This window comes from Bos javanicus, chromosome 5 (assembly GCF_032452875.1).
Source record: "Bos javanicus breed banteng chromosome 5, ARS-OSU_banteng_1.0, whole genome shotgun sequence".
NCBI lineage: Eukaryota > Metazoa > Chordata > Mammalia > Artiodactyla > Bovidae > Bos > Bos javanicus.
The window spans coordinates 852,711-869,791 of NC_083872.1; the positions used below are offsets into that span (position 1 = coordinate 852,711).

The 17,081-nt window shown below is 42.5% G+C and overlaps 1 protein-coding gene across 6 annotated transcripts in view; it reads right to left on the reverse strand.

Annotated features, from left to right (window-relative positions):
- LOC133247108 (uncharacterized) overlaps positions 1 to 17,081 on the reverse strand; it is a 114,460-nt gene that overhangs the window by 12,970 nt on the left and 84,409 nt on the right. For 3 of the 6 annotated variants that reach the window (XR_009736253.1, XR_009736254.1, XR_009736252.1), the window contains exons 5-7: positions 3,077 to 3,147; positions 2,249 to 2,342; positions 1,164 to 1,276 (exon numbers count right to left, since the gene is read on the reverse strand). Coding sequence is in view for 3 of the 6 variants with exons in the window: in XM_061415507.1 (XP_061271491.1) it covers positions 1,164 to 1,276; positions 2,249 to 2,342 (207 nt within the window). In the remaining 3 variants the exon portion in view is untranslated. The remainder of the gene's footprint in view (positions 1 to 1,163; positions 1,277 to 2,248; positions 2,343 to 3,076; positions 3,148 to 17,081) is intronic. The other 3 variants (XM_061415507.1, XM_061415506.1, XM_061415508.1) reach the window with 1 other exon arrangement.

Below are 17,081 nucleotides of genomic sequence, written 5' to 3' on the forward strand. Positions count from 1 at the left end.
TCTCTACAAAAAGAAAAGAAAGTAGATACAAAAAACCAACAAGATTCTCACTCAAAATTGAAAAAAACAAGAAAAATCTTTGGAGCCTGAGTTAAGCGGGAAATAACCCTGGCTGAGAGTTTTAGAAGAAAGGAAATCAGAAGAGAGAGAGAGTGTACCAGTCTCTTCAAGACTGTTTTAACAGATGTAGAAATCTTGCCCAGCATATTGTTAACAAAATGCAAAGCAATGTAGAGAAAATTAAAAGAGAAAAATATTAATGAGAATCAGAGAAGAACCCTTTGTATAATCATCCCTTGGCATCCACAGAGGACTGGTTCAAAAATCCCCCAACACTCCGTGGATACAAAATCCACGAATGCTCAAGTCTCCCTAAGCACATCTTCCCTATACTTTCAGTCATCCCTAGATCACTTACATTATCTAAAACAACATAAATGCTTCATACATAGTTATAAATACAGTGTAAACACTATGGAGATAGTTGCCAGCTTGAGACCAATCCAAGTTTTGCTTTTGGGGACTCTCTCAAATTTTTTTTCCCTGAATACTTTTGATCTTGGGTTGGCTGAATCTACAGATGATGAGGGTTAACCATACTCAGCAAAAAAACAGAAGCAGTTTTTTATCTTACTGATCAAAACATGGTCATTAATTTTATTATTCTTTAAGTTACACATAGATTTTTGTATGTACATTTTATAACTAAAATTTGGGGGCAAAAAGAAAATATAAGCCAAATCAAGATACTTTTTAATGTTGTTCAACAATAATACAGGTAGGTTTTTAGATAATAAATTCCTTGAATGATGAAGGGAAGGAACACAATTAAAAGAAGGCAGGATTACCAAAAAGAACAAAGATACTTTGCAGAAGTAAAAATTCAGCATAGATGATGAGGAAGAGAGTGACGTTACTATATGCAGAGGCACGGTTGTTTTAGAAATCATTACACGGTTTTAGAAATCATTACAGATAAGTATAACACTGTTGCACTCAAAAACATTTCAGATTGTGCTAACTTTCCACAGTAAACTTTGAAATAGGATAATGTGTTTAATTATGAAAATACACATAAAAATGAATTTGTGTCTAAGGTTTTAAATAAAATAAAATTATACTTTTATTCATAGTTGAGATTATCAGAAATATTAAAATCTTACCCAGTAGTCTCTTTTTCTAACTCACTGTTTTTCTTCTTTTCTTGGTCCAAGCTATTTTCCAGAGATTGTTTTAATTCAATGTATTTCTTTAATTGTTCCTTTTCATCCTCAGACTTAGAAAAAAACAATTTAAGAAAATTATTTTTAAACACCTAGAGAGACTTATTCTTTCTTAAAAATATTATTTCTCATGAGTTCACAAGTTAATATGAATCTATAGTAAACACAGTTTTTAAACCTGATTGATGCCAATAACAGATTTCAAAATTGATAATTTTTCTTAAAACAACTTAAAATGATTTTTCATTTCACCATTTTTCTGGAATTTAAATTGCCAACATTAAAAAAAAATTGCCAACATTTATTTGTTAAAAATAGACACTTTTACACATAAAATACTAAATGTTAATTCAAGTTTTTTTAAAGACTACCTATTTACATTTTACTTTCTAGAGATGCTCTAAAATAATTTTCATCAATGGTTCAAGATATTCCAGGTTTTGTTAAGTCACACTTTACTAAAATAATCTTTGAAAAATTCCCATGCAACCCCCATCTCTTAAAAAAAAAAATCCAACAAATGAAAAATACATTCGTTCAGACAAATGGTTCTATACAGACATAGTATTCATTCTTAATGAAGAGAACAAACTATAATATTTAAAATGATTCATTCTCAAAAATCTCACAGAAAGATCTGGATGACAAAAGAAACTCAAAATTCTCAATCAAATCATTACTCAAATTTCTGGACTCAATGTTCAAAGCAGCATTATTAACAATAATCAGAAGGTGGAATTTCATTGACAGATGAATGAACAAACAAAATGTGGTCTATATAAAATATTGCTTTTGGACTGTCACAATTTTTAAAGTAAAATCTCACTATAAAAATCATTAATTTTATGAATTCAGTCGACTTCTTCTATAGAGGAATCACAGTACTAGTAGCAAGCAGTATCAATAAAAATACAATAAGCTAATCAATGAGACTTTTCACATTGTCCAAAATATTCTTATATGTTACTAGCAAAAAAAAATTAAAATCCTTTCTCAGTATGACAGAAATTAAGAGGTTGACTTACCAATCTTGTACTTAACAGGTTTTTCTGAAGCTGTTCAATTCTGGCTGCTTGCTTTTTGACTGTAGTTTGTAACTCGGCATTTTCAATTTCAAGTCTAAAATGCAGATTTTAAAATAATTATTCTCACACATAGGTTTTTTTTGTAAGATTTTTTTTTAGATGTAGACCATTTTTAAAGTCTTTATTGAATTGACTGCAATATTGCTTTTGTCATATGTTTTGTTTTTTTGGCTGTGAGGCACATGGGGTCCTAGCTCCCCAACCAGAGATCAAACCCACACCCTCTGCCTTGGAAGGCATAGTTTAACCCCTGGACTGTCACGGCATTCTTTCACACATAGATTTTTAAAATATCACACTGTTTTTGAACAAACGTCTGCAGGTTCAATTACATAGGTTCTTAGAATTTTGAAAAGTAGATGATTTGGCCACTGTACTGTTTTTCTATTTGTGACTAATCACCTTCCCTGGTGGCTCAGATGGTAAAGGATCTGCTGGCAATGCAGGAGACCCAGGTTTGATCCCTGAGTCAGGAAGATCCCCTGGAGAAGGGAATGGCAACCCACTCCAGGATTCTTGCCTGGAGAATTCCATGGACAAAGGAGCCTGGACGACTAGAATCCATGGGGTTATGAAGAGTCAGACATGACTGAGCAATTAAAACTTTCACTTTTCACTTGTGGATAATGTGCAAGATATGGAAATAATGGGGGAAAATCATGCATCTCAAAACAGCTCAAAGCTGAAATGTTACACAGCTTCACGATAATGTGTTTATTATTACTATTGATCTACTCTCATATTATACTGTTTATCTGTAAATCGTACTTTTGGACGTGATCCTATGTTTTCTCAGCACATCGCACAGCCTCTTTAAGTTGATCCTGTGCTTCTTGCAACTAAAAAAAAAGGAAAGAAAAAACAACTGTTTTAACTACTAATAACCTAGTAAATCCGCCATCATTGGTTTTTGTCTCTTTTGTCTGCTTATTGTTAACAGCTGCTTTCCTGCCATACAGCATAGATGAGTTGTTACAACAGACACCTTACAGTCCACAAAGGGAAAATATTTCCTGTCTGCCCTCTGCAGGTTACTGACCTCTCCACTCCCTCTGCACTCAAACACAACATCATCAATGCTTTAAATCAGATTTTCTCAAATAAACACACAAATTTATAAACTACTCAAATGGGGAAAGACAGAAAACTACCTTATGGGAAACAAATTTTTTTTTTATTTGGGCTCCACATCGGCCATCACTTTAAATATCCACATATGTAAATGACCACAGATTTTCCAGTGGTTATGAGAGCTAATACTGCTGTTGGTGACAACCGGATGCTTCAGGGACTAGTGTGAGAGGCAGTAGCTACACAGGAGCCAGAATGTGTGGGCCTGTGTCACAGTTTCATCAGTTCTGAGCTGTGTGTCCTGGAGCAAATCACTTAACCTTTCTGTATCTCAGTTTCTCCATCCATAAAATGGAGATAATGGTAGCATCAGTCTCAGTGGGATGTTTGGGCTACAGTCCAACAGCATGGCATTTCTGAAGGGAGGAAACAGTTCCAGGGAAGCTGAGGGGTTCACCAAAGGCCCCAGAGCTTTGGATGGCACAGCCAGAACTGTGGCTGAGGACTCCCAGCGGCCAGGCCTCTTGACCCTGGCCTCTCTCACCAGGTACATGTGTGGACAACTAGAATAAAAAATATGCCTGAGGGCTTCCCTGGTGGCTCCGTGGTAAATAATCTGCCTGCCAGTGCTGGACATGCAGGTGTGATCCCTGCTATGGGAAGATCCCACATGCTATGGAGCCCATGTGCCACAACTGTCGAGCCTATGCTCTTGATCCTGGAAGACACAATGCCGAGCTCACATACTGCAACCACTGAAGCCCGTGAGCCTGTGCCCCACAACAAGAGGAGCCACTGCAGTGAGAAGCCCACACACCACTAGTTATGGCCCACGCTTACCCGAACTAGGGAAAAGCCCACACACAAAGATCCAACACAGCCAAAAATAAATACAATTGTTTGCCTTAAAAATGCATATCTGACAAAGAATCTGTACTCAAATTGTCCAAGAACACTAGAGCAAACAAGCCCATTCATAATTGGTAAAGATTGAAATAGACACCTGGCCACAGAGGGTATACTGATAGTAAACTATTCTACAGAAACATACTCAGGATACTGGTGGGACGCATGCACAGCCCCCTTTGGAAGACAGTCTGACAGTTTTTTTCAGTAACCACATGGGACAAGCACTGAATTCTATACATGACAAGTGGTGGAAGCCAGGTGTTTTACCATTGGAATGGGAAGTTACAGAGAAACAAAAGGAAACGTTCCAAGATCCATGGAGACATCATCACAAATTACCTTTAACTGAATATGTTCAAAGGTAAGCTGGAATACATGTATATATTTCCAAGTATTATCAGCTGAGCATCTTTAGCTCCTACATGTATGTTTTACATAATATTCTCTAATGAAAGGGAACAGGGAATGTCCCTGGTGGTCCGGTGGTAAAGGATCTGCCTACCAATGCAGGAAACACGGGTTCAGTCCCTGGTTCTAGAAGATTCCACATGCCCAGAGGCATCTAAGCCCCTGTACAACTACTGAAGTACTTGCATGCTCCAGAGCCCAAGTTCTGCAACCAGAGAAACTGCTGCAATGAGAAGCCATGGCATGGCAACTAGAGGGCAGCCTCTGCTCACTACAACTAGACATCTAGCAACAAAGACCCAGCATAGTCAAAAATAATTCAATGTTAAAAAAAATAAAAGGACAGAAGTTCTTTGAATAAATGATGGAGATTAGGGATGAGGCAGTAAATATATGAGCCAGGATAATCTTAAAGTATGAGAAAGTAAAGAAAGTAAAGACAACCATCAAGCTGTCCCAACTGATAAAAATGAATGATTACACAGTTTTATAAATGGTATAAATGGACAACCACCCAAAGGGATGAGATTAAAACACCATGAGAATTTCCGCAGTGAAGATAGATTTTGACCAAAGCATCATGCTGCCAGCCAGGTGCTGCCTTTCCTTTCTACCATCAGAATGCTCTTCAGTATCCAGACAGGCAAACATCAATTAAGAAAGAACCCTTTGCCCTTTGCTGTTGGCAAAGGAAGTGGTGATCCCAGAATGCCAAGCCTCTGCTCTCACCAGGATGACGAGGTCTGGGGTGACAGTCAGGCTACTGCAGCTTAAAGTGAGCAGAATCAATTCCATATTTAACCCCGTTTCTCCTTTGACATTTCTCTGGCAAAATTGGTCTTCAAAGCACAAGGATTTAGAAAATGAGAAGCATTTTCCAGAGACAAAGAAAAAGAAGAAGAAACCAAGAGCTATAAACAAGGGGAACAAAGAAGCTATTATCAGTATCCTTTCCGTGTCTAAGTGGCCTTTCATTCCTGGATGTCAGGGTAACAAATCCACCCCACAAGTGAGGTCAATTATCCCCTCTTGCAGTGAAAGGATGAAAGTCACAATATGATTCAAAACTCTTGCTTAGAAAAGTGGAAAATCAAGTTTTGCCACATAAGAATCCTCAATAATCATTTTCTTTCTTTTGGATCTCAGTGTCAGAGCTAGAGCTCAGTGCTGGGCTCTGGAGTCGTGATTCATTCCCGTTTCCTCTGGTCCCAATGACAGCAACAGGCAGAGTATTTGCAGGTATCAGGTTCAGGCTGGGGATGAAGAGACCCCTAGGTGTGTTACCATGTCTCTGTAGCTCTGCTCTCCAGCAAATGAGATACAGAATGGGGCTTAGTCTCTGCCTCTACCCTGATAAGCTGTACATGAAAACCTAGATCCACCTGCAGTTCAGTTTTTTCATCAGAGAAATGGTGTGGGTCTGTTAGTTGCTCAGTCATGTCTGACTCTGTTACCTCATAGACTGTAGCCTATCAGGCTTTTCTGTCCATGTTCTTCAGGCAAGAATACTAGAGTGGGTTGCCATTTCCTTCTCCAGGGGATCTTCCCTACCCAGGGGTCGAACCTGAGTCTCCCACGTTGCAGGCAGATTCTTTACCTCTGAGCCACCAGTAAAGGTCATTAAAAATTGATATTATCTTTTGATATTGATATTCTGGAAGCCTCCCCAACTGCTCAATTCAACGAGCTTTCCTTAACCTGTATTTACATATATATGCTGTAAGATCCAGAAGTGTGTGTGTGTGTATGTTTGTATAACTGGGGATAGTGGAAGGTGATGGGAATAGATGGTAACGTGGTCCTACTCCCATATTTCCAACATGGTAAAATGATCAGGGTCAATAAGGACTTTGGTCAGCCTAGGTCATCATACATACAAAGAAAAAGCCAGTGGATCAAGAAAAGAAGTCTGCATGGTCTTAGGAGAAGAGAATGTGCACAGAAGAAGACAAAAAGGAAGGTAAGAATTAGTTGCTCAATCGTATCCAGCTCTTTGTGACCCTATGGACTGTAGCCTGCCAGGCTCCTCTGTCCATGGAATTCTCCAGGCAAGAATATTGGAGTGGTTGCCATTTCCTCCTTCAGGGGATCTTCCAGAGCCAGGGATCGAACCCAGGTCTCCTGCATTGAAGGCAGATTCTTTACCACCTGAGCCACCAGGGTAGCAGAGGAAGACAAACTCAGTAACAATTTAAAAAACAGCACTAGGCGATTCTCCCTACAGCCCAATGGCTCCCCAAATTGGTATTTTCAGCCCTGACCTCTGCCTGGAACTCTAGATGAAGACTTAAATGGTTTCACAGGCATCTCAAATGAACTTGCTTAGAAGAGAGTTCTTGACTCTACCTTCCCACATCCAGACCGGCTCCTCTTTCAAGCACCCCATCTCAGAAAAGGGCAACACAATCCACTTGGTTACTTAAGCCAAAAATCTAGGGATGTTCCCAGGTCTCTTTCTTTCATCTTCCTCAGGGTCTTCGATGCTACATTCACAATGCACCTTAATCCATTCTCTTCTCCACATCTCTACAACTCCACCACCATCAAGTCTGGGCCACCATGAATTTCTGTTTTACCATTGTCGTATCCACCCTGATTCCAGACTTGCAAAAGAGTTGGATGTGACTGAGTGACCTTTTTTTTTTTTTTTTGGATTTTTATTTTATTTTTTTTTTTTTAATTTTTTTTGATGTTTGCAAAGCTTTTTTTTTTTAAAGCTTTTAATTTTATTTTTAAACTTTACATAATTGTATTAGTTTTACCAAATATCAAAATGAATCCACCACAGGTATACATGTGTTCCCCATCCTGAACCCTCCTCCCTCCTTCCTCCCCATACCATCCCTCTGGGTCGTCCCAGTGCACTAGCCTCAAGCATCCAGTATCGTGCATCGAACCTGGACTGGCATCTCGTTTCATACATGATATTTTACATGTTTCAATGCCATTCTCCCAAATCTTCCCACCTATGTGTGTGCATGTGTTAGTCACTCAATCACATCCAACTCTTTTGCAACCCTATGGACTGTAGCCCATCAGGCTCCTCTGTCCATGGGATTTCCATCCAAGAATTCTGGAGTGGATTGCATGCCCTCCTCCAGGGGATCTTCCCAACCCAGGGATCAAATTTGCACTGCAGGCAAATTCTTTACCATCTGAGCCAATATAGACCAGATCAAAGTATCCCTAAGCTTAAAGTTTTCCAATGATTTCCCACTGCACTCGGAAAAAAGTTCCAAATTCCTTCTTTTGAGTCAGAAAAGCCTCAATGATCCCCCCTACCCCCCACTGTCTTTCCAACTCATCCCACAACTCTCTGTTCATTCACTGGGCTCAGGACAAGTTAGTCTTGTCTCTGTTCCTCAAATGTTCCAAGGTTAGTCCTGGGCTGGGGCCTTTGCATCAGCCTGCAATGTGTCCCCTCATATCTTGGCAGGGCGGGGGCCTCTGGTACTCTGAGTGATGTCACCAGCTCAGATGAACCATGCCAGAAGACCACCCATTCACTCACTATTATGGAGACTTATTGTAATTCACTGTGTAGCTCATGTTACTTGTTGATAGATTTCTTGTTTATTTCTTTGTTTACTGCCTGTCCTGCTCTGTGAAAAGAGAATCTCTGTGAGACAGCAGGGATCTTTCAATCCACCCTGTTTCCTGTTCTGGCATGTGGAAGTCATGCAACAAATACTTGTTGTTTGAATTGAAAAAGGAATGAACTCCAGACCACCAAAAGTGAACTAAAGAGCCTTATCTTGGAGGAGCATTCATTTCAACTGAATCCCAAGACTGTCCCACAAAAATCTGCTGAAGTTCAGAAGTGCACCAACCAGGTCAGAGGGAATGAGGAGAGACTGGGTAAGCCCAGCAGAAAATCCTGAATCCTTTTCTAAAGGATCCCAATTGTCTGGACTTCCAAAGGCCTCAAGATCCCCTGGAGAAGGAAAGGGCAACCCACTCCAGTATTCTTGCCTGAAGAATCCCATGAACAGAGGAGCCTGGTGGGCTACAGTCCATGGGGTCTCAAAGAGTTGGACACGACTGAGAGACTAAACAGCAGCAGTGACTCATGAATTATCACAAATTCCAGAGCAGAAAACAAGCTGTGCTCTCCTCCTTTCCCCCAAGTTCTAATTTAGCTGCATCTTCTTGGGCTTGTGCCAGGATGGCAGACGATGAGTGCTGTTAGCATATAATTTGGGGAGACGTGAAAAGCAAGCAGACAGCCTGGCAGATGGAAGCACACCCACCTTGCAAGGGGAACAGATTTGGACCTTCCTTCTGCAGTTTCCTCTGCTGTGGGTATAGAAGATGAGCACAGGCTCTGAGAAAGATGGTGGAGTTAGCAGTTTCTCTAGGACTCTTTTCCCTGGATTTACCCCTCACCTTCCACCTCATAGGCAAGGAAAACTTAAGGTGCTAACACCAAGGCTTTAATTTCTACCCACTTAAGTCATTCCAGGCACGTGATGCAGGAACCATTATGCCTCTTTTCTTTCCCTTTTCTCTTCATCACTTTTCCACCCTCTTTTCCTCAGGTCAAGCTCTGTGCCCTCTCCCACTGTATTTTCCTTATCTTCCTACTTCTTTTTCTACCCCATCCCTCTGTGTGATCCCCTCTCTCTTCCCAGTCTTCCCACTTATGTCTTTCCTCTTATCATATGGGGAAAAGACCCAACTATTTTCTACAACATTCTGGATTATTTTGTTTTTAAAAGGAATTTGGAAAAAGCCTAGATTTTGTTTTATGAAACACCTTTCCCATTAATTTAGACGCATATTTACGTGATCACCCAGAAACTGGCTTTTTAACTAGCTGTCACTCTAATAAAAGTTAAAAAGCAAGGCCTGTTGTAATTCTAGTATGGCGGGCTTGCTATTTTCCTCCTGGTGAAACAATTTCCAGCAACGTTGTTATTAAGGACTAAAAAGATTTACCCAAAGTAAAGGTCACATAAAATTGTCAAATGACCTCCACGGATAGACACGACAACAAAGTGCCTAGCGGTGGAAAAGCAGTTACAGGAGGTTTCCTTCATTGCTACCTTATGATCCTCAGAGAGAAGAGTGGGCGCGGGTGAGCATGGAGGAAGGAGGGCGGGGAGAAAGAAAAAGACTGGAGAAATGAAAGAGATGCGGGTGGAGACCAGGCTGGGTAGAGCTGCGCGGTGGGTGTGGACAGGACTGGAGTGCAGGCAGGAGTGAAGGGCGCCCACTGGAGGCAGCCAGCCGCTCTGCCTTTTCTGCGCGGTCCCAAACCTTCAGCTCTCTCTAACCTTGCATACCACCTCAGCAAACCAGATCAGATCAGATCAGTCTCTCAGTCGTGTCCAACTCTTTGCGACTCCATGAATCGCAGGACGCCAGGCCTCCCTGTCCATCACCAACTCCTGGAGTTCACTCAGACTCATGTCCATCGAGTCAGTGATGCTATCCAGTCATCTCATCCTCTGTCGTCCCCTTCTCCTCCTGCCCCCAATCCCTCCCAGCATCAGAGTCTTTTCCAATGAGTCAACTCTTCGCATGAGGTGGCCAAAGTACTGGAGTTTCAGCTTTAGCATCATTCCTTCCAAAGAAATCCCAGGGCTGATCTCCTTGCAGTCTAAGGGACTCTCAAGAGTCTTCTCCAACACCACAGTTCCAAAGCATCAATTCTTCGGCGCTCAGCCTTCTTCACAGTCCAACTCTCACATCCATACGTGACCACAGGAAAAACCATAGCCTTGACTAGATGAACCTTTGTTGGCAAAGTAATGTCTCTGCTTTTGAATATGCTATCTAGGTTGGTCATAACTTTCCTTCCAAGGAGTAAGCGTCTTTTAATTTCATGGCTGCAGTCACCATCTGTAGTGATTTTGAAGCCCAGAAAAATAAAATCTGACACTGTTTGCCATGAGTTAATCACTGCTTTCTCCACATTCCAGAAGGACGGCTAGGAGCCAGGGGTTATAACTCCACTTCACCCCCAGAAGCCTATCGACTATTTCTTACAGCTTTTTATTATATTCTCCCTAAGAGAAAGTGTGGGGCGGGGGTGGGGGTGGGAGTAGAATTAACATTCTCCACGTTACTACATTCCAGCAAGGATGGAGAGTCCTTAGGGAGTGATGTCTGGGCAACTACAGCTGACCGCACCTTTGATTCAGCTTTGCAGGGAGTTACTGTGGGATATTTCAGAAAATTCATCATAGGAACATGAAAAAATCATGCCGTTTAACCTGATTCTCAAGTTCTTGATTCTTGAAAACTAGGGCTAATATGAACCGTGAACTTCCTGATGTTCAAGCTGGTTTTAGAAAAGGTAGAGGAAACAGACATCAAATTGCCAACATCCGCTGGGTCATGGAAAAAGCAAGACAGTTCCAGAAAAATATCTATTTTGCTTTATTGACTATGCCAAAGCCTTTGACTGTGCGGATCACAAGAAACTGTGGAAAATTCTTCAAGAGATGGGAATACCAGACCAGCTGATCTGCCTCTTGAGAAATTTGTATGCAGGTCAGGAAGCAACAGTTAGAACTGGACATGGAACAACAGACTGGTTCCAAATAGGAAAAGGAGTACGTCAAGGCTGTATAGTCACCCTGCTTATTTAACTTCTATGCAGAGTACATCATGAGAAACGCTGGGCTGGAAGAAGCACAAGCTGGAATCAAGATTGCTGGGAGAAATATCAATAACCTCAGATATGCAGATGACACCACCCTTATGGCAGAAAGTGAAGAGGAACTCAAAAGCCTCTTGATGAAAGTGAAAGTGGAGAGTGAAAAAGTTGGCTTAAAGCTCAACATGCAGAAAACAAAGATCATGGCATCTGGTCCCATCACTTCATGGGAAATAGATGGGGAAACAGTGTCAGACTTTATTTTTCTGGGCTCCAAAATCACTGCAGATGGTGACTGCAGCCATGAAATTAAAAGACGCTTACTCCTTGGAAGGAAAGTTATGACCAACCTAGATAGCAAATTCAAAAGCAGAGACATTACTTTGCCAACAAAGGTTCATCTAGTCAAGGCTATGGTTTTTCCTGTGGTCATGTATGGATGTGAGAGTTGGGACTGTGAAGAAGGCTGAGCGCTGAAGAATTGATGCTTTTGAACTGTGGTGTTGGAGAAGACTCTTGAGAGTCCCTTGGACTGCAAGGAGATCCAACCAGTCCATTCTGAAGATCAGCCCTGGGATTTCTTTGGAAAGAATGATGCTAAAGCTGAAACTCCAGTACTTTGGCCACCTCATGCGAAGAGTTGACTCATTGGAAAAGACTCTGATGCTGGGAGGGATTGGGGGCAGGAGGAGAAGGGGACGACAGAGGATGAGATGGCTGGATGGCATCACTGACTCCATGGACGTGAGTCTGGGTGAACTCCGGGAGTTGGTGACGGACAGGGAGGCCTGGCGTGCTGTGATTCATGGGGTCGCAAAGAGTCGGACATGACTGAGCGATTGAACTGAACTGAGGGCTAATACTACTACCTACCACCCAGAGCTGTTTTGAAAGTTAAATGAAAGGCCGCGAGTGGCATACAGTAGGTGCTCAGTAATTGTTGGTTCCCACTCCCATCTCACACCACCTCATCCCATGTCCCTTAAAAAAGATGAGATGGTAAGTTCATTTCTTCCCACTGCTTGGCCTGCAATCAATATAAACTGCCCGTACATGGTTCCTTCCCGGCGCCTCGGTAACTGCGTATTTTACTAGGTTCCTGACAGTTCGGTGCAGCTGCTTTGACGTAGGAGCATTTTGACAACAGCCTCTAACACCATCATTGTCTTTCACCTTCAGAACCATCTCCTCCCTTGGCCCCTGAGGCTCCCATGGATGCTACCCTTCTCCCATCCCCAGATGGATCTCAGTTTTGCACATTACATAGGAACAAGATGAACACCCGGGGAACAACAACGATTTTACATCGGACACTGTAGAATTCTGCGGAGGGAGGAACCGCCCTTTGCACTTTTGTGTAGAGCAGTCTCATAGTTAAAGATGGTGGATATCTGTGATGAAATCTTCCACCTGAAGTGTCTAATGCTGACCTTTGCCCCAGGCTTCTTCCCTTGGGGTGTCATCTGGGGCTGGTCCAAGGAAGGTACTCTGGAATTAAGCTCCACAAATTCCACCTTATCTTCCAACTTAATTTTTAACTCCAAACAGATAAGCATGGCTCTTATGTTTTTATTCTAGAGTTCTACCAAGAGATAAAGAGTTCCAAGAAAAAGGTACTTTAGGGGTTTTGAAGCAGGGATAGTCACCAGGTCATATTCAACTCTTTGTCACACCATGGACCCACTAGGCTTCTCTGTCCATGGGGTTTCCCAGGCAAGAATACTGGAGTAGGTTGCCATTTCCTTCTGGGATAATGAGAAATGAAGTTTCTAAAGTCTGAAAATGGAGACTCATTTTTGCAAGAGATTCTCTGTCAGTTGATTTTCTTTCTCTTCTTGAATGTTATACAGGTATAAAAGAACACTTTCCAGATGAGTAAACTTTATCATTTAAAAATTAATGCAGTGTCTAACTCTAAATGTATTTCAAGATGCATTTCAGATTTTTTACATTACCATAATGGTAGCATTATGCCAGCAAAATACTGGAATATTAATATATCAAAACATTGAAACATCAGAAGGTGGGATTGCCGTCTGTACTCTTTAAGGACAAAGATCCACTCTATCTAATGGTTGAGGAGTCTTGTATTGATCCGATGACAGAGTCAGACCCTTCCCTGTTCCCTCTGCCTCTTTCTCTATGAAGCCCCCCATTGGGATAGACCACCAAGCTGCTGAAAGCAATGCTGTCCATGGATTCAAATTCTATTAAATGATTAGATTTCTTGCCTTTGGAGGTGCCTTCCTCATCTAACGCAACATGCAACCTAAAACTCTGACACTAGGGGGGCGTGATTGCCCTCCCGATGTCTGATTAGACCGCGGGCAGGAAGCTATGCTCTCATTCACAGCTGAGGGCTCACAGTGGATAGAATGAACCGTCACAGATGACTTTTAAAAAAAGTAGCCATTGAAACATGTATAATATCATGTATGAAACGAGTTGCCAGTCCAGGTTCAATGCACGATACTGGATGCTTGGGGCTGGTGCACTGGGATGACCCAGAGGGATGGTATGGGGAGGGAGGAGGGAGGAGGGTTCAGGATGGGGAACACATGTATACCTGTGGTGGATTCATTTCGATATTTGGCAAAACTAATACAACATTGTAAAGTTTAAAAATAAAATAAAATTAAAAATAAATAAATAAATAGAAGAATCTAAAAAAAAAAGTAGCCAACAATTACCCCTCGTGAATTTTTTTTTTTTTTAGAGAAAAATATCCAGTTCAGTGGCTTTTAAAATTAAGAACATAACTAAGGAAATTAAACCTTCATTTACTGAACATTCTCCAATATGTGACAATTATTAGTATTCACTTTTTATTATACTTTATTTTCAGGAAAAAACAAAAGATGGTATGGGGCCATAAGCCAAAGACAGAAGGAGAAAGAGAGAAGGTAGGAGAGAAGAAGGGTTTTCCAGACTGCACTAGTGGTAAAGAACCTGCCTACCAAAGCAGGGGACATAAGAGACAGGGATTTGATCCCTGCGTCAGGAACATCCCCTGAAGGAGGGCATGGCAACCCACTTCAGTATTCTTGCCTGGAGTATCCCATGGACAGAGGAGCCTGGCGGGCTACAGTCCATGGGGCCTCAAAGAGTCAGACATGACTGAGTAACTTAGCACATGAGCACATGAGAGGAGAAATGGGAGAGACATGGATCAGGGAGGAAGAGTCAGAACAGAGCAGGAGTCAGAATCCTAAGTGGGCAGCGAGAGTGTCAGAGAAAAGGTAGGAAAAAAAGGGAGGAAAAGTTTAGAACGATTTTTCATTTTTCTCAGTCCACTTTGACAATGTGAACACTGTGGGCTTTTCCCCATAAAATAGACATATTCTTGTATATTCAAGGGAACCATGAACCATAGGTTCAGAACTCCTGGTTTAATGGAGTTCCCTGGAGGCCGAGTGGTTAGGATTCTGGGTTTCACTGCCATATCCCACTTTCAATCCCTGCTGAGGGAATTAAGACCCCACAAGCTGAGTGGTGCAGCCAAAAAAGAGCTCCTGGTTTAAACAAGACTGTTGTTGCTTAGTCACTCAGTTGTGTCCAACTCTTTTGTGATCCCATGGGCTGTAGTCCACCAGGTTTCTCTATCCATGAGATTTTCCAGACAAAAATACCAGTGTGGGCCATTTCCTTCTGGGGATCTTCCCAACCCAGGGATCAAACCCAAGTCTCCTGCTTGGCAGGTGGATTCTTTAACACTGAGCCAGCAGGGAAGCCTTAAACAGAGCTACAGAGGAGCAAAAGCAAAGAGAAAGATGCCATGAGGCAGAAACATGGAGAAATGGGCAAAAAGAGCCTCAAGGAAAGAAAGGAAGATGGGCATTCCCCTCCCCACCCCAGCTTCTCTCTCATCTAAACACGCCCCACGTTCAAAGGGAGCACCGTGGTCTTAAGACTTGATGATAGGAGCCATTCTAGAATGACATCAGATGGGAGCCACCCCCCTGAGCAGTGGTACCTTAGCAAATCACTCGCCTCTCAAGACCTAGTGAAGGGACTCCCACAGATGAAAATGGACATTTTGGAATCGATACAAGTTTAGCCCAGAAGCTGTCCAGGGGCCAGTAGGAGTCCTGGGTGCCATGGATGGAGAACTGGAGTCAAGGCTGCAGGAAGAGGAGCTAAGGCTTCTCTCCTTTCCAGTCCCTGTGGGCTACAGAACCGGGGGCCAGGATGAAGTGAACCTTCCTCTTCCAGGGAGGGAAGAACCTCCCCTTACGCCTTTGTACAGAGTTGTCTCATGATTAAAGAAGGTTGTTTATGTTGAAACCATCACCCTGAAGTGTTGGCTGTGGCTGGTCCAGGAAGGCACTTTGGAGTTGAGCTCCACAAATTCCACCCTGTTTCCCGACTTAATTTTTAACTCCAAATATGTTTGGCTCTAGGGGCTTTATTTGAGAGTTCTACCAAGAGACAAAGAAAAAGGTACTATAGGATTTTGAAACAAGGACAATATGAGAAATTAAGTTTCTGGATTAGGCCAGCCCTTTTACAGGAATAGGGATACTGACGTGATATTCTTTAACCTCATGTTGTTTTCTTAGGGGTTATGTTTCTGAAGCATCTGGGGGCTGGAGTAGGGTGGGACAGGAATTGCTCAAAATAGAGGCTTTGTTTTAGATTACTTGGAGCAGACAATGTCCCTATTCAAGGGATCTAGGTGGGCTGGGCAAGGGGTAATGGATGGAGGAAGAAAGGAATAGACCAAGTGTGAAAATTCTCTGCCAAACAGCTTCCTTCCAGCTAATCTAACTCTTCAAAGAGAAGGGTGAACTAAAGTGTTGCTTTGATGATCTTTCCACTTTTTTTTCCACAGAGGTGAACACTGTGGAAGCCACGGGGTCTCTGTTCCTTTGCAATCAAGAGAGAAGGCCCTGGGCCAAACATGAATAACGAGCAACTCCCCTCCAGTCGGTCAACAAGCAATGCTCATTAGGAAAGGTGACTCAGAATGGCCCTGTCCCTCCCTAGAGCAACGCTGCACCCACGAGGCTGGCTGGCAGGTGTCCACACTTCCCACATGCCCACCCCACAGCACAGGCAAGCTGCTGCAGAGCCAAGGATTCAGGGACAAAGGGGAAAGGGAAAAAAACCTCAAGAAGTATTTGAAACAACTCATCATCACCTGCTTATTTGTGCTTCTGTGATACAGAAGATGTGCTTGCTGCCTAATGGGTTCAAGAATCTATGATGTGTAGGAATGTATTTCTAAGTGTGGTCCTCAGGCCACAGGCATCAGAATCAAGTGTGCTTCCAGATTCAGATTCCTGGGCCCCACCTCAGACCTACTAAGTCTACATCTCTGAGGGGCTACAAAATTGATGCTTTCAATTTGTGGTGCCGGAGAAGACTCTTGAGTCCCTTGGGCTGCAAGGAGATCAAACCAGTCAATCCTAAAGGAAATCAACCCTGAATATTCATTGGAAGGACTGATGCTGAAGCTGAAGCTCCAATACTTTGGCCACCTAATGCAAAGAACTGACTCATTATAAAAGACCCTGATCTGGGAAAGATTGAAGGCAGGAGAAGGGGGCAGCAGAGGATGAGATGGTTGGATGGCATCAACAAATAGTGGACATGAATTTGAGCCAACTCCGGGAGATAGTGAAGGACAGGGGAGCCTGGCGTGCTGCATCCATGAAGTTGTAAACAGACACAACTTAGTGACTTAACAACAACAAGGCTGCTGGGTGGGGCAGGTCTTGGTGAGAAAACGGTGGTCTCCAGGACGGCTCACGCCAGTGAGTGCTCCCCACAGCTACTGCC